This window comes from Idiotropiscis lumnitzeri, chromosome 2, assembly GCF_059441095.1.
Source record: "Idiotropiscis lumnitzeri isolate Australia: NSW breed Sydney's pygmy pipehorse chromosome 2, RoL_Ilum_1.0, whole genome shotgun sequence".
Taxonomy (NCBI): Eukaryota; Metazoa; Chordata; class Actinopteri; order Syngnathiformes; family Syngnathidae; genus Idiotropiscis; species Idiotropiscis lumnitzeri.
In genome coordinates this window covers 2,540,475-2,563,946 of record NC_142392.1, presented here as the reverse complement: position 1 = coordinate 2,563,946, position 23,472 = coordinate 2,540,475, and the positions used below count along the sequence as shown (strand labels likewise).

Sequence of the window (23,472 nt, the reverse complement as noted above, 5' to 3'; positions counted from 1 at the left end):
GGATTAGTGACTCATCGCCTTGGCTCCTTCTTCTCTGTGTCCTGCTGCACCACGTTCAAATAGCGTCTTTTTTTTTTTTTTTTTGCTCAAGCAGAGAACGATCAAGTTAATTACGCAACACGTGACTTCATTTGTGGTCTCTTTCTTGATTTTCTTTCCTGTTGCGCAAGGTGGTGCGGGTGGTGAGAGGAGCTGCCCGTCGTTTTCAGCGAAGGGTTAATTGGGCCTTCTGCTCAGAACAAAAGCCGGGGGAGGCGAACACTTGTTTGCGTGGGAGACTGCGACTTGGCGGCGCCGCGAGAAGATGCTCCGCGCTCTCGACTCTTCGCGGCGCCGTTCCCCAAGCCAAAAGAAATGAGTGACGGCTAGCTGAGAGGCGGCGACGTGGATGACGACGGCCTCCCTTCCACTTGGGGGCACTAGAGAGCAGCCACGAGGGGTGTATAAAATATTTTAAAAAATAACCTGGATTTAAATGATTTTATTTCGTCCAACCGATGAAATAAAAACGAGCAAATTCATCCCCCAAAATTTCCGCGCATATAAAATGTATTATTGGCGAAATTCCCGGACAGCCGGCGTCGCGGCGGTACCTGCTCGCTGACGCTGTTGACGCCGTCGGGTCCGAGCAGATTGACGGCCTGCTTGACGAGGTCGGTGCGTCCGCAGTTGAGCATCCGGAAGCCCAAGTCCTGCAGGAACTTGGCCTCCGTGGAGGCCGCGTCCAACTTGCGGGCGCCGCAGAAACAATCGTCCGCTCTGCGCAACAACACACAAATGTGAAGAATAAAAAGACGTTAATCACAAGAAGAAATACTGTCCATTTGGGCCAAACGATTATGGTACTCAAAATAATTTAGAACATATAAAAAGTACTTTATGAATTGAACAAAACTTGACCATCGACTTGTCAAAAGTGAAGCAAGTCAACAGCTTTCCGGTTGCCGCCTTCAAAAGCGAGCATTGTTTCTTGGGCGCGGCGCTCTCACTTGATTTGTCTGGGCTCGCAGTCGACGCCGGGCAGCATGAGTCGGGCGGCCTGCCGCACGTCGTCGCTGTCCACCGCCGGGCTGCGGCGGTGCTCGGCGTGCGCCACCGCCACACGGATCCACTCCATCAACGGCGGCAGCACCAGGAATGGCCTGAGGGAGCCACAGTGCCGGCGTCAATAGCGCGCCTCGCATAAATCGCGCCCGCATCGACTTCCTCATTACGCTTATCTATCAAGGCGGGTCGATGCTCATAAAAAAAGATTTGTGAGACTTCACATGAGGGGGACGATAGAGATGCTAAAACGCTCACAAGCAAATAATTCCGTGAGCTTGACTTCATATTTCATCGGTTCTTTGCCAAACAATGCTCTCAATCTCTTGTTTGGTCCAGCAAGTTTCAATTCCTGTTGAAGTCGTTTCTATGGAGACCAGGGTTAGAATAGATTTTTTTAGATTCTACAATTTAGTTATTTTTAATTTGATTTGGACTTCTGTTTTTTTATTCCGTTTCTACAGTAATTTAGTTTTTTTAATTAGTTTTAGTATTAGTTTTAGTTTCATACAAACGGTTTGTGCATTTGTTCAATTTCTCCACTGGCAAGGGATAATAATAAAGGGACGGAAATCCTAATTTTTTTCTTATTCATCAATGATTGACAAAATAATTGTCACATGACCTGATTTTCAAAATAATAATTGCAGCTTCTTGTCAAAATGATTGCATCCTTCCCGTGCGATTGCTCTGCAAATCCAAACGACATCAAGCAAGCTAAGCAGCTAGCATGATTAGCTTCCTCCGCTAACCAGCTGTCGACGACATGGCGTCGTGAATTCTCTCGGCATGCTCAAAAACGTCAAAAACAACATTGTGATACCTCGAAAGAAACAGTTGACGCGACGGCGCATCTGTTGCAGAGATCCGTAAACAAAGACGGGCACAGGCGCTTAGTCATGACAAAATGGCGCCCAACGTGCGCGCGTGTTGCTATTTAGATGCATGCTAATCATCTACGGAGGAAGACACCCGGGAATAACGTGAACCTTACGTGCAATGCTGCCTTAGCCTCGGGTCCTCGGATTAGTGCACTCACAAGAACGCACGCGCACACACACTTTGAGCGACAAACACACATAAATGCAAAAACAACCACTCCTATACACACAAACATGCATACACATCAACATAAAATGACAGCGCTTGTTCTTGTTGCCATCCTCGACATGCATGCGAGATTTTTACATTTTTACAGAGCAAGTTTGGAGTTCAGAATCGGAATCCACAAAACAAGAAGCAGCGCATTTGGCCAAGCGGCTGTTCAGGTTCAAACAAGGTCGACCTGGAAATGAGCCGGTCCTCATCTGGAATTGCCCCTCATCACCGGCTTCCATTTTTTTCCTCATCTTCAATTCATTTTACGCTCATGAGTTGTGTAATCAAGCGTTCACATCCTACTTCTCTCTTCGACGGAAATGCACGAGGATTGACTGGAGCAAAATAGTTACACAAAATTGCAGACTTTTTTTTTTTTTTTAAATATCTAACGGCAGAAAAGAAATGTTGGCTCCAACCTGCAAGTGATCAATTTTTGGTGATTAAAATAAATTGATCACATGCCGATCAGATTTGTTGAGGCGTACCTCTCGGTGTGCAGCGTGACCTTGGAGGGCTCCACGTTGGGGTTCTCCCACTCCATCTGCGGGCAGTGCATGAAGTAGCACAAAGTGTAGAGCGCCTCGGGCTCCCAGTGAACGCCGGCGCAGGCCGCCGCGCCCGAGCTGCCGCCGCTGCTGCCGCTGGCGCTGCTGCTGCTGCTGGCGGTGGCGGTGGCGCTCTTGTGCTGGTGGTGGTGGTGGTGCAGCGGTGTGCCGTTGCTGGTGTTCTTGATGTGCAGCGGCTGCAGGTGGTGCATGGCCCGCGACACCATATCGCCTGGAAGGACACGGAGGAATTTTTTTTTTCTCATAAAATCTTCATATAAAAAAAAAAAAATTAAAAAATTAAAAAAAATTGAACTTTGACGTCTTTAGCCGTCAATGGTAGTAAATGAGTTAACAATACATTTTCTTCGGGTCGAATTTTATTGACTCCTCGCGACATCTTGAGACCGAATCGAAAGTTTGCAAGTAAAAGGAGTGATTTTGTTGCATATGAAGGCTTCCAGAAAGCGAGGTCGACCGCATTTGATTTTTTTTTTCTTAGAACTGTTGAAGGTTGTCGGACACGCCTTCTTTGCGGCGTGAAGATAAAGAGGACAAAAGAAAAAAAATAACCAAAGCCATCGAGCGCGAGCGGCGCTCGTGGAAAGCGTCCAAGCCTTGAGAGTCGAGAAGCGGACGGGGGGGGCTTGGGGGGGGGGGGGGTTGTTCTCTGGAGAGGGTTCGGCCTCACACGTCTGCAAATAACAACTTTGATTTTTAACGAGACAAACTGCTAATGCCTCCCTCGATGAAGCGGCTTTGTGTCGCTTCATTAATTCCTCTGCTGCCGTTGCTTGTTTTTTTTTGTTTGTTTTTTTGCTGCGGGTGGTGGTGGTGGTGGGGGTGTCTTCTGAGGAGCTCAGCACAAAGTGAGGTTAAAAAAAATAAATCCAAATCACAGCCCAGTTGTATTTAACTTGTATCAGATGTTTTGGATTTAGACCACTATTGCACCAAGTTAGCCCCAAAGTCATTCTGAGTTGCTAAAGAGGTCAAAATTCCTCCGCCGCCGTCGTCGTCGCTGTCGCCGTCATGGGCTCGCGGCAGCATTTAATGAGCCTGGCAGCCGAACCTCGCGGGAAACTATTCATCACGCTCATTTGTGACACATCTTCATCATCATCTTCGTCGTGAGCGCCTTCCATGCCGATTCATCACGGCCGATCAGCGATATGAGGCGAGGTGGCCCACTTATTATGCCGAGCCGTCCTCGAGACCAAATTAGGATTTTATTTTCGGAAACTTGCTGAAAAATGGCGACAATATTAACATTAAATTATTTTTAATTTTTGTAAAATACTGATTTTTTTTCTTTTTTTACTGTCAGATTTAATTCTAATAAAAATGAGATGAGACATCAAAACATCAAAGCGCATTCCTGTGCGATGTTTATTTTGTGATCTTGGGGAAAAAAAAAAACTAAACAAAAAAAAAAACAAGGTCGCTCTCGTTTGGGATTGATGGCTTCATTGTTTTAAGTGATTCCTTGGCAAGCGAGACCGCCGTCGCCGCCGCCGCCGCCGCCGCCGCCTGCGTCGTCCTCGCGCTCGAAGCTGGAAGGCCGCCTTTACGACACATGCCAGAAAAGATTGTGGAGGACGCTCGCTCGCAAAACTTCAGAGCCAAATGACAAAATGACGGCTTTCAAATCGAAATGGCACACTTGCTTTGACTTCACAAGATTTTTTTGTTTGTTTTTTTTTTGGGTCTTGTCATGACAAATATCGTGTTGCTGAATGAGCTGGCGTCCCTCGTTTTGTCATGGCGGCCATTTTGCGACTTTTCAGACATGACACCAAAAAAATCGTAAGCAAACTAGCACACAAAGAAAGTCAGCCATTTTGAAGCCAAATCTGTTATTTTTGGTCCAGATTTTTATTTAATTATTTATTCATTTTTTTGCGATTATGTGTGGGCGGAGCTTTGACGCCAAAGTTGGATGACGGGCTCTAAAAAAGAATCCTAAAGTCAAATAACTCAACTCCAAATGTCACTTGTGAACATTAGCACCTCCCGTCAGGCGACGGCCTCGCTCGCACTTTTGATTCAATTCGACATTCCCTTCATTTCCATGGCGTCACGTCAAGAAAAATGAAGCTCGGCGGCGTATAAAGTCAAGGATAATAAAAAATAGATGTCCTGGAGATGAAAGGCGACGCACGGCGGTGAATCACGTGTCCTATCTGCGAGTGGCGCAGCTCCTCCATTAGAAGAAGTCATGACAACGTCGGGATAATGGCGGAGACGCGCCGCTTTGAAAAGCTGTCGTCGGCCAAAGACGTGCGAAAAAGAAAATCTATTCATATCCTGAATTTGCGCTCTTGAACGTGACACTCACTCAGCTCGCCGATGCTTCCCACCCGCGTGGCCAGCAGCGATTGTTCCACCGTGCGCAGTTCGGCTTGAGTGTAGCCGCCGTGACCTTCGCCTCGGTTCGAGCGCTGCTGCTGATCCCGGTGGAGGTTCAGACTCTCGGGTAGGCTCAGCACACCTGTCGGGATGACGGGGACGAGATCAGGAATTGCAAAACCGCCGACACAACAGGAAACACCTAACGGATTAGTCACCTCGGCTTTTTCACGAATTTTCACCACGGAAACACGCTGCTTGTGTGTCACCGATGAGCAGCCAAGCAGAAGTTTAAGCCGCAAGTTCCTCTTAAAATCTGATCATATCGGCATGTTAAACACGTTAAAAGACTTTGATTCCGTCAAGCGGCGCGGCTTACGGGATGTTTCTTATCAACGTGACTCCAGAAGTTAATCCCTGCGCAAACACGTTCCGTCAATGTAAGCATTTACTTCTTGTCTTGCGGAAAAGTGTGGCGTAAACAACATTTGGAGGCAATCGTCAAACGCGAGCTGGCGAATGCAAGCGGCAGGAATTCCGGCAACCTCTCCCGGGGAAAGTCCCAGTGAGGCCTCATCAAAAAAAAAAAAAAGAAAAACATTCCGAAGACGCGACGCAAGTGCAGCGCTTGAAGTTGCGCTGCGCTCACACATCATTGCGGATGCCTTTTCATGCATTTTGGAGCGTCTACTCATGATAGTTGAAATTGCTCAAAATGATTTTGCGGGATAAATTTTAAGAAAAAAAATAAATCCCATCGTCAAGAATAACCAACGGAACGGCCACTTCAAAGGAACGTAGCTTACTTTGCGTGTCTTCTCGGACATGGCTCCTTGAGACTTTTTTGTGGGTCTACTCGTGATAAACAAACCGAGCAAGTTTGAAGTTGCTCGGTGAAAGTGGCTCGAGGGGCTGAATTTTTAAAACAATAGCGGTAACAAGCATCTCAGGAAATGCAAAATGGCCGACGTTTGTTCCGACGTGCTCGGTCGTTTCAGGCAGACCTTCTGGAGACTTTTTAGTGGGTGTGCGCATGATAAACATAGCCTAGTCAAAATAAATTCAGGGGCTAGATTTAAAAAAAAAAAAGTCGCTGTCATTCATGTGAGGATCAAGCAGAAGTGTATAATAGCTTTTCCCCGAGCTTCTATTTGATGGCGGGCCAATCCCTTCGGAATGCCGACTGCATTGCTTCACATCGAACCCTTTGAACACTCGCACAAAAAGACCGAGTTCCTTTTTAACCGGGATTACAGTGGCGATAATCCTCGTCAAGGTCAATTAGGTCACATTGATCCAACATCTTGATGACGTGCGACGGCATCAAACACGCGGCCTTTCGTTTTTTTTTTTTTTTTCTTTCCCACCTGCAGGAATCGATTATCTCCAGGAAGAGTGCGGCAATCCCTTCAAAACCCCACCGTCCCACCCTCACCGGTGAGAAAAACTCTCCCGGAATATTAACAGGTAGTCGCCATGGCAACAGGCGATTGCGCCGTGATTGGCTCAGCGGGCCTTAGTGTAAGGGAAGCACAAACACAATAAAAAAAAAAATAGAAAAAAGAAAAAAGACCCTCACAGCTGCATGCATGGATGGCCAAGCACAATGCGATTCCCGCCTTGAGGCGGTGCGGCGAACAGCTGTGTCCCGCAGCAATAATGATAATAAATCTATACGTCATTTTTAAAAGAGTCATTCAAACTACAAATAAAACAGTGGGAGTGTTAGTAGGCGTGTAGTGTAGTATCGGTCAAACTATTTACACGCAATTGACGTTGATCGAAAGGTTACTGTGGTCACAGCCACAAAAATAAATAAATAAATAAATAAATAAATAAATGAGCTGGCCTCGCAGAAAATGTGACGGCGGAAATGCTCGGCAACAATCGTCATGACACAATTCCAAACGTTGGGGAACATTCGGCGAGGCAGCTGCAGCTTTTCGTGCGAGCGCCACACAACAAATGCGCTTCCAGGTCAACGCACGAGCAGGTTGGGGCGGCGCTTGAAGTTCGCAGCTGTGATGGCTGACAACCCCGAGGCCGTTTCGGGAACCTTGCCGTGGCATAGCGTGCGGAAACCAGTTTGAAACATTCGCTCCAAGAAATTCCATTGACGAAAAGTTTTGCTTCCCCATTCCAGATTGAAGGAAATCTCATTCCAGACCTGCATCGTCACGTCATTTTGCAACTTGTAAAGTGGAACTTGCACACGGCGATGAAAACCAAATCTCCTTGGGGGAGGTAACAACGCTGCGAAAGTGAAGTCCTGACAGTTGCACATCAGCGCAGTTAAGCCGCCGTCAGCACCACGGCGGCGGGGGTGGCAACATTGCGGCCCCTGACAGTTAAGATGCTGACTGAGGTTGAGGAGGCGGGATTGTTGGGGGGGGGGGGGGAGAAGGTCGGGGTCTCGGGGGGGTCACCATCCCAGCCTGCCACTTTACTGTCACCGTGACGACCCCCGGGGGAATCGTGGGTGACGGTGCGGGCTGTCAGCTGGGCTTTTAAGAGAGGTGTCAGGTGTGCCGCTGACTTTCAAGCCCTCATCCAATCAGACGCCTTCTCCAATAAGAAGCCGCTCTCGGACTTTCCCGCCAGGAGACAGCCGTGATGTGATGGACAGCGGAAGCCCCGGCGGGGTCACATTTCCCGGCGCGGCTGACGGGTGCTCCGAGCAGAGGAAGTGTCAATGTGACATGTCGGGTCTGGTTAACCCACACGACAATTCCTGCACGAGAACCAAAGCCAAGGATGGTTCCTGGAAGGTGCAGGCACTAACGACGTGTTCACAAGATTGAAATGCCATTTAGACATGATTTAAAGAGCAAAAAACATAGAAAACACATCGAAACAAAAGTATAGCGCCAACTAGTCTGTTTTGTTTTTGGTTTTTTTTGTTTGTTTTTTTTGCTTCAAGTGTGTTGCGGGCGGCATCCAATTAGGGAAGTGGGTCAGGAGCACGAGAAGCCAGATGAGCAGCAAGCCATGAGAGCAGCTGAGGACGTTGGGCTCGTTAGTGCAAAGCCACCACATTGCGGCGCGCCGGACCTTTCCCACATCACCCGTACGTTCCCCAAATAATCGAGTCCAAAGGAAGAGGCCAGCCATGTAAGGGAACATTCTCCTCTCGACGTTCTATAATTATCTTGGCACCGGGATGCGAAGGAGAGTGAGCAGAAAATTGGAGTCGCTTTTTATACAGCTGTGCTTTCAGAAAGTCACACTTGACATTTACTGTCAAACTAAACAATAATTTAATTTTAACACCAAAAAAAATGAACACTGGTGCAGTAACACATGTAGACAGACAGCATAATAGCAGTAGGCATATATTTTTTATGCTCTGAGAAAAACAACTAATATCACTAAACTTTAGCAACAAATTGTGACGTTAATGCCGTGTGATACTGTCCCCATGTGGCCAAGTAAGATATTTTTTTAGTGTTTTTTTTTTTTTGGGGGGGGGCTAGGCTGGAATAGAGTCAAAGCGTTTCATGATTTCATAAAGGGAAGAAGGATTTTGGTCAACTGCAAATACAAAAGACGCGCAAGTCAATTTGCATTGGCTTTAATTCATCCAACACGTTTCATGACTCGGCTTTCTTGTTCCCGCCTTGCCTCATTATTTAATAAAAAAAAAACACTCACAGCGTGATGTCGGCCAGTAGTTGCCTGGACACTTGCGCTAACGAGCTCTGGATCTTTTCAAAGGCAACCTAAAGCCACTTGTGGGTTTTTTTTCCCTCCATCCGAGTCGTACCATCCTCAACATCGCAAATCAAAAGAAACACGTAAAGCACTTTGAAGAGATAAAGCTTCTCAAATATATGTGAGGATTTTACATGACATGACACACACGTGGCCTGGTAGGGTTTCAAGTGTGTGAGCATTTCAAGGTAAGGTTGATAATTCAGGTAGGGTTTCAAGAAACATTTCAGAGTCAGATTTGAAACCTGAGTTAGGATTTCAAATCAAGTTTTTTTTTTTTCTAAATCAGATTTAGGGTTTCACATCCGGATTCAGGTTTGAAAGTCGCTTCAAACCTGGATTAGGGTTTCAAGGGGTAAGGTGTTGAAAACCAGATTTTAGGTTTAAAAGTTTGATTTAAAGCCCGGGTTAGGGTTTCGAGTGTGTGTTGCCGGTGGACGATCGATGGCGGCTGCCCGCAGGCCGGCGGCGCCCCGCTCCCCACCCGAAGCGCCGCAACGATTTGTGCCATCGCGACCGCTCGCCATCAATAACGACTCCTGAGCGCCGGCCATTTTCACTCCACGACATCCGAGTGCAAGCCCGGCGGAATCGCTGCCACTCAGCGGCTTGCTTATTGAAAGAATGGCGGGGAAAAAGCTCATTGTTATTCCTTTGGCGTCCACACGAGGGCGCCAAAGAGGAGCAACAACAAAGGATCGCTTTAGTGGAAGATTTTGTCTTGTCTTTCATTCCCTGACCACCAATGAGAACAAAGCAGTGAGTCTAACCCCGCCCCTTTGGGTACCTGACCACTGACTGCATTTGGAATCCAAAAACTGTTTTGTACCAGTTTGTACTCTTTCACCACGTCACTTGATAACCAAATAGAGAGCCAAAAATCCAGAAAACACATCATGATACTTTTATATCCCGCCCAAACTTGTAATTTGAGATCTTGACCAAATGGCCACTTTTGGTACCCAACCGCAGCGCCAAACATTTTTTATTGAACACCAAAATGGGCCCAAATGTATCCCAAATGACGTCTAAATCACCGTGAAGTCATCCAAGCCAAAAGGGGGCAGCGCGTGCTGATAAATAGCTGGGCTTTACGGCGCCAGGAATATCGACTGGCGCCCCTGCGAGGAAAAGACTTGATTGTTTCTCGGTTGTTCCCCTCAGCGTGACAGCGAGGAGGAGGCGTGCGGCAAGGACCACGTCGTCGATGTTGGCGGCGCGTTGGGGTGCATTGCGACAGATTGTAAATTCAGCGCCTGCAGACGCGCTCGGCTGCCATCCATCTTTTTATTCCGCCGCTGTCTTATCCGAGCCATCTCTTGTTGTCTTTGCAACGCATCTTTTCTTTCTTTCAAAAAAAAAAAAAAAGCCAAGTGAGGAGAGATAACGGAGGAGGCGGTGAGATATACCTCTTAACGGCTGACGGGTGAAAGCGAGGCCTGGTGACGCGCGCACGCTTATCGTTGCCATCAAAGCTGATGGAATTAGCACCCTCGCTAAATGGAAATAAGATGGATGAATCACTTACAGACACGATTATGTCATCTATTAACAGCCAGACAGTCTTAAATTGTGTATCAGCAAACGTGTTTGGCACTGAAACAATCACAAATTCGACCCCCTCCCCTCTTGTAGAACAAACTATTGACTTTTAACCCCGTCACAATTCCCGCCAGGCAAAAGGCTCAAAAATTCACATCCCAGTCATTTTTTTCCCTCTCAAGCAGCCTCAATTTGTTTCCCCACCATGCAAAATCTGTCGGCCACGTTCCACTACTTTTATCCGAATGCAACCTCCATTCATGAGTTCTTTGACTGCAATTGACCGCAACTGTGGCTGGCGCTAAAACAGGTCACTCGCCCTCTGCTCGTTAATTACGGCGTGAGCTTTGAAAACACACACGCACAAGCCTGCGATGCAAAAAAAAAAAAAAAAAAAAATAGGTAAATTGCAGTAATTAAGGCGTGATGGACGAGCGTACGCCGCGCCACATCCGTCATGTTAATTCCCGGAATATTACACACGCCTTCTTGCGGGAGGGCCCATTTACCATCTGGCGGCTGAAGTGCGGAATCGTGCCAAAACGGCGGGTTGTTTTCCCCCGGGGGGAACGTTTGTCAGCTCGGTGGCAGCCCCCGTTGCAGATTTGCGTGTTTATCGGAGGACGCGGGAAACACTTTCAGCTCAGTGGATGTAAAGTGCGGGAATTTTTTTTTTTTTTTCGGGGGGTGGGGGGTTGCTGAGATTGTTCAGGAAGTTCACAGAGAGAAGCTGACAAAAAAAAGGGAGAAAAGAACAAAATGGCCCCTCGAGTGGATTAGTGGCAGAAAAATGAGATGAAGGCCATCATCGTTGGCCGCCCACAACGCGCCAATCAAAATGTCCGCTGGTAACGCATACAAAAGCGATAATTGCAAGTCATTTGAATATTTAGATCCGAGCTCATTTAAATGTCGCATTGTTGTTTACTGCCATCCTAAAACTCAGACAAAAAGGATCGGGAAGGGATTCCAAAATCAAGCAACAATGGAGATAATCCCAATAATCCCGTTTTTTCAATGCCACAATCCAATTTAGAAGATGCTTTTTTTTTTTGCTAATTTCCCATCAGATTTTGATGAAACTGACAACACACACAAAAAAAATGGTGTGCTCGCCGCTGATTGTGCAGAGCGGACTTGGTCAGAAATGCAGTTTTGTTTCAAGGACGTGAAAAAAAAGAAATTCTTGTAAAACTACCAAAAAAATTCCTTAAAAGTCGAAAGGATTTCGGATGAAATCACCCCGACGTAAATATGTGCGCGACGAGGACTCCTCTTTAGCACCAAGCAGCTCACAGAGGTTAATTTGAGGCCTCTACAGTCAAGTAGCAGATATTTATCAACTCAGCACCAGAATCTCCGCCAGCCTGGAATTCTAATCAGGAAAGGTTGAGACCGCGCGACGGAGGAAATGATTTATGTCAAGATTGTCCGTAGAAAGCGGAATTTGTGATGCGAAACGACAAGAACGTGGGAGTGTCAGAGCGGAGCAAATAAAAACGTTCCGACATTCCAATTATCTCCCAGTGGGAGGAAAAAAACTGACATCTCCTCGCCTACCCGTGGATACGGACGACGGACGAGGAGACGGCGGAATACCAAGCGGCGGCGGAAACACCGGGAAGCACCTTGACAAATTCCAGCAAGGTCAGAGATGAGCACAAAAAGCAAGCCTGGAAGGAGCTGGAATGTGACGAGTCGAATGCGGGATCATTTCCCTCGGGATGCGACCTTTCCGAATGTGAGCGAGTCGACAAAGCTAATCGGGAAGATGAAATTCCATCAATTCAGCGTCGACACGGCTTGGTCTTGTTCACGAGAAATTTGAAGCATGGGATCAGATCATGCAGGTGAAGTAGCATGTGGCTCTGTGGCGTTGTCATTTTGTATTTCTTCAACTCAATTGGTGTCGTGTAATTAATGTAAAAAAATAAATAAATAAATGTTTTGAAAGTGGCTGCCAGAATTTTCGCTCCAACTCTACTTTTGCAAGTAGTTCATATCATCCGGGACGTGTTTTAAGCGCACAAAAAGATATAGTCATCACAAATAAAGTCAACTTCCACGGGAGGGGGGGGGGTAGAAGGGGGGGCTTGTTTTTTGGGCAGGAATCAATTTGGAGGTACATGGCGTTTTGGATGCCAGCCCAGACAAACGTGTCATGTTGCGGCGGGATTAGATGATGTCATGTGACGGGATTAGCGTGTGTGTGTGAGTGTGTGCGTGCGCGTGCACGTACTGGCGAGCACGCAAATTTCTCTTGACATGTTTGCAACTGCAATTATTATATCGTGATTTAGTGGATTTCAATCCCTGTTCTGATTTGTGCTGCAATGACGCATGTGAGCTAATTAGCATATTCCTCCCGTTGCCCATATAAGGGCATGAGGAGCCATTTGTTCATAAATTGAGATTGCAATCGTTTAAAGGCTCCAAATCCCTTTTGATTCTTTCAACGACTTCTAAATTTGAGAACAATGAGCCAATTTAAAGGCTCAGCCGAGCAGGAAATTCACAAACATAACACCTTCAAATTCAGACTGGACAAAATGATCGATTCTTCACTTAATGGCTTCAACATCCTCGCCATGACTACAGTACGGCGATGTTCCCGCGATTGCCCCAGCTCGGAGTGCTACCATGGCAACACAGCGGCACATTCCGCCGAGGCAGGAAAAACTAAGTGATTTTTTTTTAGTTATTTTTTTTTTATTGTTGTTAGTTGTTTTGGTGTCCAGAGGAGATGAGCCGCACAAGCCAACTGTGCAACGAGGGCCCGCTGTTCCATGCCTGCTGTGATTTCAATGATTTTTCCACAGCGTTTGACATCCATTTGACCTGCAGCTGTCTCTCTTTTTTTTTTTTTTTTTCCCCAAGACTTCAGCCTCATTTACTTAGAAATATGCATGATTAGAGTTGATGAAAGTTTCCTCACGAGCAATTCCATTCAGAACCTCCTTTGGTTTTTTCGAAAGTAACACTTCCCCCCCCATGTGTGGCCCCGCCCTCGTGCCCTCGAGCATGCAACGACAGTAGGTCACGTGACTTCACCCGACATCTCCCGCGTCATCGGCATGTTTTTTAATTTCAGAATTCTAATTGAAAAACTCGCTTTTGGAACCGCTTTCTGCAATTCGCACGTTCAGTCGAACAATGGCGAGGCTCAAGGCTGGCCCAACAAAAAGACATTGTGCGTTTTAATTATTAGAAAAGCGCAGAACAATGCTCACAAAAAGTGAAGTGACGTTCTATTCACCAAAATAGAGTCCTTTATTTTATTGATTGATTTATTTTTTGTCAATGGCTTGCTCCATTCAAAATCTCTTTTGTTTTTTGGGGGAAAGTGACCTTTGCCCCCCCCCCCGTGTCCCCTCATTTGTCCCTCATCATGACATGCGACGCGGTCACATAACCCCCTCTGATTCCTTACACATCATCTGCGTGGCTCAGAGACATAAAGCCATCATACGAATCAGGCACTTTGATTTGCTGGCACCCACGTCACTCACCAGATCAAGGCCCACAGATGCCACACTTTTCATTATTAGTGTTTTGAAATGCCGCTACTTAGCACACGTTGTTAATCTCACATCCAACTTTGGAGCAAAAACTCTCCTGATTGCAGCAAAACAAATAATTCATGGCCGCCCAAATGGAAGTTCGTAAGGAGCCAATTACAACTCTCGTGGCGGCGGCTGTCGGTCCGAGAGGACTCATGACGGATGGAGGTCCATTAAGGCTCAACGGAGAGTCGGTCAATAAAAGACCAGGGGGGAAACCGAGGTCCATTTTCATTACGTTAACAAATGTGCAAGGCGCCCTCATTGCTCACCCGCGACCGCCGAGGCTTCACGGGAAGATAAGAGCGACCCGGCGCGAGAATCACATGAGAAAAAAAACTAAGTTAAGAGCACTGGACAGGAGCACGTGACACGCTGCAGCGCTGCCGACTGCGGCGTGACACAAACTCCTCTGCAGCTCGCTGGCTCGTGACTCAACACACTTCAGGCTTCCAGTCCTCCCACTGCGGCGGTCGCGCTCGCACTGGTCGTCGCAGATGGCTATCGCCGCCGTCAATTATCTCGCAATTGCTTATTTAAAAAAAAAAAACACTAAGTGGAAACAGGTGACAGCGCATTACAGTTTTTGTTTACTTAATTTGTGTGCCGGCATGTTTGAAGTCAGCTAACAACTGAAATTTTAAAATCATTTTTGAAATAAAATTGAGAATTTTACAAGGCCATTATTTACAAGCCTCCCCCGCCCCACATAGGCTTGTAAATATTTGCAATTTTGTTGCAATTTCCATCTAACTTTCAATTTTTTTTAAAGACGCCGTTCTTGAGTATGTTACTTTGGAATTTTTACGCTAGCATAATTACATTTTCTGTGATTGTTAATAAATCTTGGGCAGTGAATCCAAAATCGGACGACAAGGACGTACGTTTCAGGTTCAGGTTGACCCTGAAGCTGGAGAGGAAGAAAAAGGACATTTTCTTTTCCCCGTTTTGTCCTCTCGACCAAAGCGCCGAGCGCCATCTTGGTATTCCCTAAACCGTTAGCGTGGCATCGTTCCCAAGGGAGCGAGCTCGGCGGGCGGCGCCATCCATCAAGCTTGTCACGGGGTCGCTCGGGGGCAGTTGCCGAGAGCCCACGCGGGACTCGGCTCATTTCCCCGCCGTGATTATCCCCAGTTTTGCCAGGCGGAAACAAACGTGGGCCGGGCCAGAAGAGTCACTTGGCCTCCTCGTCTCTTCTTCGGGTGGGCGGCGGGATGCGCTTCCTCGCTCTCGGGGTTATCCTTCTAATTCATTTGTGCATTTTTGAGGAGGGGGGCGGTCGCAGTTAAAAATTATATTAAAATATTTGTCAACATACAAGATCACGCGCGAGGTTTAAAATTCTCGGCTCCTTTTTTCTTTTTTTTCTTTTTTTTTTTTGGCGGGGTTCTCACACGGGCAAAAACATTCCAGATCATTTCCACAATCTAATGGATGGCTCCCGGGGTGATTCTCGAGCAGGCCACAAAAATCTAATCAAAACTGCTTCATTAGTTTTTATATAACTGCGCGAACACAAGCGCGGCATTAGGACTGCGTCGTTCGGGGTAATATTTCAAAATAATGCCGAGCAATGAGCGCCTTCAATGCCAACCGTTTGAAAAACAGAGAAACGATTGAGTGCCAGTTGTTAGAACATTCAGACAGATGTTTCTCATAAAATATTGTGTGTTTTTAACTCATTCAATCCATAAAATTTACATACATGTTTTCAAAAGTCCCTGCCTCCCAAAGACGTATTTATACGTCTTAGCCTTTTTTTTTTTGCCTCAAAGCTCTGTTTTATAGCAATTCAAACACAATATTCTGTTGGCCTCACATAATCAGTCAAAATCCAGAAAAACGCCGGAATTGAGAGGTTTCCTCTAGTGGAAATTTCTGGGATTAAATGATTTAATGACAATAAAAATACCAAGACTACCAAAATGAAAGATTACTTTTTTTTTTTTTATTACGCACAAAAAAAGGATGTTCTACCTTTTAAGTAATCAGCAGGAGAACATGAGTTGATTTTGACAAACTTTTTTGACAAAGTATTTGCACGCTTTTAAGGATTAGTAGTAGTAGTATTTAGTAGTGCGTGTGCGCACGCACGCACGTATTCACGTCTAGTTCAAAAATTAAATAATTTCCGTCATCTTTTCTCTGTTTTGTGACACACTTTGATCAAGATTTGATCAATCACAAGTTAAGATGACTTTCGGCGAGAGAAGCGGAGTACTTCACGGATTGGTCGCCATCCATGTAAGAAGTCACGCTTCAAGTCTGATGCTGGCCACTTTGGACGATCCAGTGTATTTAAGTAAGGTACTAAAAGGCGCCTCTCACTTGCGGGCGCTCTCGGCTACGAGCTGGCCTACTTTTGAAAAAGCCCAAAAAACCCAAGCGAGGCCGTCTGGCCCCGCCTCCTCGCCTCCTCTCACCTCCTCGCCCCGCTAACCCGCATGCCTGCGCCTCCCTAGACGGGCTGCGGGCAGGCTCATCGTGCTCTGCAGCGCCGTTTACACTCGCTCGTGACCTCATCTGCGGCTGAATCACCCACCGACCGCCCACACACACACACACACACACACACACGCGCATGTTTACGCAGTCAAAGTGGGACGCATGGAGGGAAACTTGCAGCAGTGCATTGATTTATGCATGGAATTAATAATATGGATTGATGGATGGCTGCAGGGAAGGTGTGATAGATATGCTGATGATGTGGTATGCTTTGGATTATGAGTTACCGTGTAAAGTGCACAGTGGGAAGTAGGCATAATATTATTGACTATCCATAAAACACTCAATGTGTTGAGAAATGTGTGAAATTGTTGACGTGTATAATCGTATTATTGCACATTAAAAAAAATTGGAAGCCGAAATAATAAAACGTCGACGTGCTAATCGTATAATTACTGCAAAGACTGAAGATAGAATTGCATTAGAATCCCGCAGACTCAACTCAAATATTCCTCCTCTAAATCTCAAGCAGACACATCACGGAGCCCGTAGGAGGCTGTCGAGGCTTGACGTCTCCGATGTGTGCATATGTGTGTGTGGGGGTGTGCGTGTGCGTGTTAGCGCGCGTGTGTGTGTAGAATAATAAAGTCGCTGGCTGGTGAATTCTTTGTCGCACGAGTGCATGCGCGCACACTCACACTGGAGGGTGGAAAGCCAAAGACGAGACTGTCAGGAAACCAACGATAGGCCTGCTGACACAAATGGGACGACAAGACCACCGCAGACCCCCCCTCCCCCCGCTTCCCCTTCCGACCCCCCGAAGTGGCACACATCATGCACAGGCCTGACACGGAACGACAAAAGACGAACAAAGCCTCATTTGGCTCGCTAGGCTAGCCGCAATCTTTGCCTTTCATGGCTACATGGTTAGAAAATTGCTTCCTTTAGAATTTAAAAAAAAAAGGCTTGCACACCACAAAATGCAGGTCAGAGAAAAGACGGGCCGCCTCTTTAGATGGTGACACACAGTCGGGTGAGAAGAAGCCAAAAAGCTCACCAAAAAAAAAAAAAAGAAAACTGTTTTGTTGTTATGCTGACGGCAGAGAGATGATTTGTGGAGCGGCGACTGTGAGAAAACAATCTCGGCCAAGGCATGGCGGCGTAGGTGTGTGTGCATTTGCGCGGCGTGTGGCAATCCAGGATTGCCCAAATGGAGTCCATACAGTCAGTTATGCAAGTGTGCGTTACACAAGCAACAGGTGGCACGCAATTTCCACTTTTGCAGGGAAAATCTTTTTGAGTGCCACAAGAAAGGACATTTCAAGACATTCATGTCATGAAAAATTGCTTGGAGTAAATAACAGGTCTGATTCACTGATGTGTATGTACTGGAGCTGTTTTTTTTTTTTTTGTTTTTAGGAAGAAATTGTTAAGCTCAAAAGAAAATTAAAGCACTCCGTGAGACTTGGATGGAATTTTTATGCTACCGCAGCCCATTGAGGCAGTAAACACGTTTTTATTGGTGAAATTAGGAAGCTTTATGACGCCGTTTCATGAAGAAGCTTACTATGCACCACCAACTTGCGGATGTTCCACCCAATTTATAAATGATATGCTTGTCACAATTTTCTCAACTTGTTCTTCGGAAGAAGATGGACAGATCAAATGAAAATGTAAGAGCCCTGTGGGACTAGAGTGAAAATTTGCTTTCTCCCGCAACCCGTTGAGGCGGTAAATAACTTTATAACAGTCATGTGGTGGGGCTTTATTGCTGTTTCAAGAGGACATTTTCATGTAACATGACTCATGGATACTTCCACAGAACTGAAAAAAAAATCCTAGTTTTGATTTTGGTCCCTCCAGCAGCCCATTGAGGCGGTTTGGGTTCTGCCGTATAGTGAAGCGCATCTTCATGTCAAAGGTTTATCATCGTGATATTCCAAGCAGATTGATCGGCCGTGCTGGAGATCTGCACACACCTGAAGCATATTTTATTTTATTTTATCCTGTAACGCAGCCTGTTTAGGCAGAAAACAATTTGAAATACTGCTGAATGGTGTTAACCACAAGGAACAGACGCAATTTTTCAATCCAATGGGTCAGACGTTCCAGTCTTAAAGGTCATTGTAGTTCAATTTGTTTATTTCTACTGCAACCCGTTTAGGCGTCAAACATTTTTTAAATGGATTCTAATGTGATAGCAGTGAAACCACGAGGTTTTTATTTATGCTTACCGTGCCAATTGTAAAACACTTAGCGCTCGTTTGTCGTTGATCAACCGTGCTTTTACTGAACGGCGATAAAACAACGCGACGAGCGAATGGATGTGGCGACGCATTAGTAAATGAGAAATTCCGCGGTGGCCTCAAATGTCACACGACAGATGAACATGCATGTGGTGGGGATTTTGGCAGCAAGGAGAGTTCCCCCTTTGCAACATGTTGCCTTTCATAATAGTTATGAAATGTATCATGCCCCGTGGGAGGACGAGGCGTCACTGCCTCCACATAAGCCAGCCTGCATCCCGCTTCTCCACAAAACGCTTCTCGCTGGCCTATTTTGTGTCGTGGTTCCGCCAGATGGATCTCCCCAGAGGCGCCCTGCACTCGCCCTGCACTCGCCCTCGTTAATTAAAGCAGCAGCCGGCGGTCCTGTCGGCTTCCAAAAGCTCACAGAGGACAGCGACCCAAAGTTGTTGTTTTTTTTAAGCCGCAATATGAAAGCAAAGCCGCATCTGCATGTTAGCATTTGGGCTAATCTGAGAAAAATAAATAAAGAAAGAAAGAAAGAAAATAATAAAGAAGGCAGGAGAGAGATTTGCGTTTTCATGAAGGTGTGTCAGAAAATATTCAAGAATTTCGCACATTCTGTGCTGTTGACAAAGTGTTCCTGAGCTTCAAAAACACTCCCAGGAAGAAATATATATGTTATTTTTTTTTTTTTGGTCCCAGCACACGCTGGCTCGGCACTTTTGGAAGCACAAATCCTCCGCAGAGCAAAGAAGAAGAAGAGCCGTCCTTGAGCGCTTGTGATTGAAAGCATGCGACGGGACGGCGGAAAGGAAGAAAAAAAAAAAAACTGACTGACTGACAGGCTGAAGCACTTTACACGAACCACCTGACTTTTTTTTTTTTCCTCCCCTAACCACGCGGCATCTCCGTGGACGTGACTTGACAGCACATGAGCGAGAATCTGCTTCTGCTTGAGCTCGAGAGTGTGTGACAAAAAAGGGCAGAAGGAAAAACGTCTTTGAAACACACGTGGGTCAGCAGAGTTTAAATCAGAGATTCTTCAAATGGGCTCGGAACGGTCGTGCTCGGGCGGACCTGCTGTGCTTTCAATCTTGTCACGATCACGCCGCCGCCTCAAAAATCTCCTCCATATGCCCACCTTTTGACCCGAGGCGGGTGTCGGCATCGGGTTCAGGACAAACTCGCAGCGGGGGTGAAAAAAAACAAAAAAAACAAGTCAAAGTGTGTCGGAGCGACCCAGTTGTAGCAGCGGGAGCTCGGCGGGAGGAGATGACACACGCAGATGTCACAACATAGCTTCACGCTACATTTGATGCCATCCATCCGTCTGAAAGTTGAAGAAATATGATGCCGTCAGAAAGAAGCGTGCATGGCGGTGTGGCCATCACGTACATTAGCCAAAAATATTTTTCTATTTAAATACATTTGAAAAAAAAAGCACCAGGAAGACAAAGACGCCGTTTCGCAACCCATAATTACTACTTTCCTACGAACCAAATTATTACTATTTTTGACTCTGCGATACATGCCATGTTTTAAATACGTACTTTATATTTAAAAAAAACTCTCTTAAGTTGCCGTGCCTTCCACGACCGCCAAAAGCAATCCAGACCTTTCTCTGGATCATCTTGTGAGGTTTACCATCCTACTTTCTTGAAGAAGACAATCTGAGACTATTTACTGTCGAGACTTCTGTCGAATTCTGAGGATTCTGACAATTTTAGGGTGCTCTAGACGATCAAAAATCAAATAAAAATAATTCACTTGAAAATCGATTAGTTGTCGATTAATCGTCACACCTCTAAATAATCATCATTTATTTACTGCTTTCCTTTTAACCACAAATTGCCTGCGCAACATCGTCATGGAGACCTGAGCCCGTTGCCATCCATATTTTGTAAGACGCTGTACAAAGCAAAGTACACTATTAGCAGACTTGACGCAAACAATCTTGGGATGAATTAGCGCCTCCTCCAGCGCTCGTCCTGATGTGACATTCACACCAAGTGCGAGGATATGTTGCAGTCGAATGAACGCGCTTGGAAAAACAACGCGTCCTTAATCGTCTCGCGGCGACAAATTAGAGTCATCGCCGTCTTTTTGCTCCTGTGGATTTCTCAACTAAACAACCTCAGAAGTGTTCATTAAAGAAAGCTGTCTGGGGATGGCGTCCCTCAAAAGCGGCACATTCCGGCCTCGGGATCGGGAATGCTTGTGAGAGGCACGGGAAAAGAAAGTCGCGGGGGAGCTACAAACGGGATGCGGGTCATAAAACAAAAGAAACAACTTCCCGTTCCGGCTTAGTTTGTCTTATGAAATTACCCCGGCGCATAAAAATTCATCACGACTGGCGGAATGACGGCCATCCGTCACCCGGCTCGCCCCGAAGAGGGCGGCTAATAATCGCAAGGACAACAAAAGGCTTCTGAGCGGGAATAAATATGCAAACGGAGAGGTCGACCCCCTCCCCCGGCAGACGGCATAATGAACGACGCAAGCGGAGACGTCCCGCTGCTAATTTAATAGAGCGGCGACGCAATAGCATTCCGCTGCTGTGTCATCCGTCCCGCACCCGACAGCTCCTTGGGGAAGGTCGCAACAAATGAGATGTAATCACACACCATCAACATGACGCAAATTCCAAAACCAACAGATGGTCCCGGCGGGTCGGCCCGGATCACGACTCCGAACTTTTATTCGCTCACTGAACTTTTCCCATGTTTAAAACTGAGTCGAGAAATATTACACGTCACGACGTTCTCAAATCCAAAGCCATCGCTGGATTTGCAACCATGTCATCAGATCAAAATCAATAATAATCTTGCCGTTACAGACAGAAATGATCCCTGAAGGCCGCGGAGTTGAATGAAGTCAGCTCGGCAGCCATCGAAGGTTGGAAAATCATTAAAAGTCATCGGGATCATCGCTTTCGACGCTATATTGGCAACCCATCAGGCATCGTCTAGTCGGGCCTAGAATTGAAGATGGGCTTCTTAGGCTACAAAACAACCTGTCATGTTGTACCCGAGCACACCACTTCGATTCGGAGAGCCCAATTTGTCCGTCTCGGGAACAATCTTCTTCAATCTTCTCATTCGCAAAAAAGAAAAAAAAACATCAGCGCACGATCAGCGAGTGCAACATTTTGGTTTTGTGATCATTTGCAATTCCATACTTGGAGAAAAGACATCATCAAAGACACGCTTACTATTTCACGCTCATCTTAATTAGGCTGATTAGCATCTCCGTCTCAAGTCAACACACACGCTCGCACATTTATTCGACAAACAAATGATAAACGACGACATCGTTTGTACGAAACGAATGCGCACAGTTAAGGACGTTAATTGGATCTTTTGCCACTTTTGGATGTCCCGAGAGGAAATTCTGATTCGCTCTCACACACACACAGGTTTCCAAGGCCAAATAAGACCCAGTTGGAGCGTTGTACTTTTAAAGGATTTTTTGGGGGGGCAAAACTGCGTGAAACCTTTTAGTTCCAGGAACGACAAGTAACTAAAGTGCAAATGCCTGTCTGTAACTTGAAGGTGTCGAATGATTTTACCACTGGAGTTCTTCCCGCAGACGAGGTGCTGGCACGGCTGCAGCAGCCCCCAGATCTCCGCGTCGGCGCCCACGGCCTGCTCCAGAACCTCCAGGCTGAGGTCGGGCACGCCGTCGTCCCGCTGCAGTAGCGCGTTGCGCACCACGCGCCCGAGCACCTCCCTGAAGAGGCTCTCCACGCACGCCGTCAGGTAGATAGCGGCGTGCTCGTGCACGCGCAGCGCCACGCGGCTGTCCACCATCCACCTGAAGAACTTGCCCACGGAGAAGACCAGCCCGCAGCGCGCCGACTTCCCGCGGCCGAACTTGTCGGCGCCGCTCATGTTGTACAGCGACAAGGCGCTGAGCGCGGCCGCGATGCAGTTGACGGAGATGGTCCAGGAGAGCACCACCTTGACGGCGGTGTGCACCTCCAGCTTGGTGCACTTGGCGTAGCGCAGGCTAAGTCGCTGCGCCTCCCGGGCCAGCCGCACCAGCGCGCGGCTGACGAGCGACGAGAGCCTAGCCAGCACCTCCGGGGACGGCGGCGGCAACGGCGGCTCCTCGTCCGGCCGCCGGCTCCGCCGCAGCGCGCCCTCCACCTCCGCCAAGCTCCACGGCACCTCCTCCGGCTCGGGCAGCTTGGCGCACAGCTGGGCCGCGCACTCCAGCGCCTCCGTGTCCTCGGCCAACACGGTGTTGACCGTGTCCAAACTGTTCTGGCGACTGTGCATGGATTCCGTCAGATGCCAGCGGTTGCCGCCGTGCGAGAGCGACTGCAGGGGCGGGTCGGAGCAGCACAGCGACACGCTGGACGACCGGACCGAGTCCGCCGCGCCACCATAACCGGAGTCGAGCGTTAGGTCCTCCAGCGTCCTCACCGCGGTGCTTTTAGCGTTGCCTGCCATCGCTGCGCCGCATACTGCTGGGCGTGCGTGCGTGTCTGCGCGCGTCTTAAAACGCCATCCGTGGTGGGATCTGCGCTCTTGGCGGTGCCGCGCGCGTCATTGCTCGGGTTTGCAGCGACGGACCGCATGAAACTTTGCCTGCTTCGGTCCTTTGGCTCGACGCTCTGCAGACGCGCGTGCGGCTCCTCATGCACAATGTGGAGGAGGAGTCCGTGTTGATTGACAGCTGCAAAACAAGCTGCATATCCACACATAGGATGCCGAACACGTGTCACGAATTAAGGATGCAAAAAAGGCGCCAGATGCACAAATGCAACCCCCTTTTCACCCGCATATACCCCCTCATCCCCAAAAAATAAAAATAAAGTACAAATCCAAAAAGGGTCATTTGGAGCAGATCATTATCATTTTTTCTATTTTTTCCAACGGGTAAACGAAAGCATAACTGAACATTTTTTTAAAAATCTAAATG

At 47.2% G+C, this 23,472-nt stretch overlaps 1 protein-coding gene across 2 annotated transcripts in view; it reads right to left on the bottom strand.

Moving 5' to 3' along the window:
- The window catches only part of LOC148341214 (ankyrin repeat- and BTB/POZ domain-containing protein 3-A-like), a 30,085-nt gene extending 6,826 nt beyond the window's left edge, over positions 1–23,259 (bottom strand). Inside the window, exons 1-5 of one of the 2 annotated variants that reach the window (XM_088288474.1) lie at positions 22,115–23,259; positions 5,029–5,181; positions 2,631–2,922; positions 990–1,142; positions 594–759 (exon numbers count right to left, since the gene is read on the bottom strand). In XM_088288474.1, coding sequence (XP_088144600.1) covers positions 594–759; positions 990–1,142; positions 2,631–2,922; positions 5,029–5,181; positions 22,115–23,000 — 1,650 coding nt within the window. In that variant the 5' untranslated portion in view covers positions 23,001–23,259. The remainder of the gene's footprint in view (positions 1–593; positions 760–989; positions 1,143–2,630; positions 2,923–5,028; positions 5,182–22,114) is intronic. The other variant, XM_088288475.1, reaches the window with a different exon arrangement.
- Between the last annotated feature and the right edge of the window lie 213 nt (positions 23,260–23,472).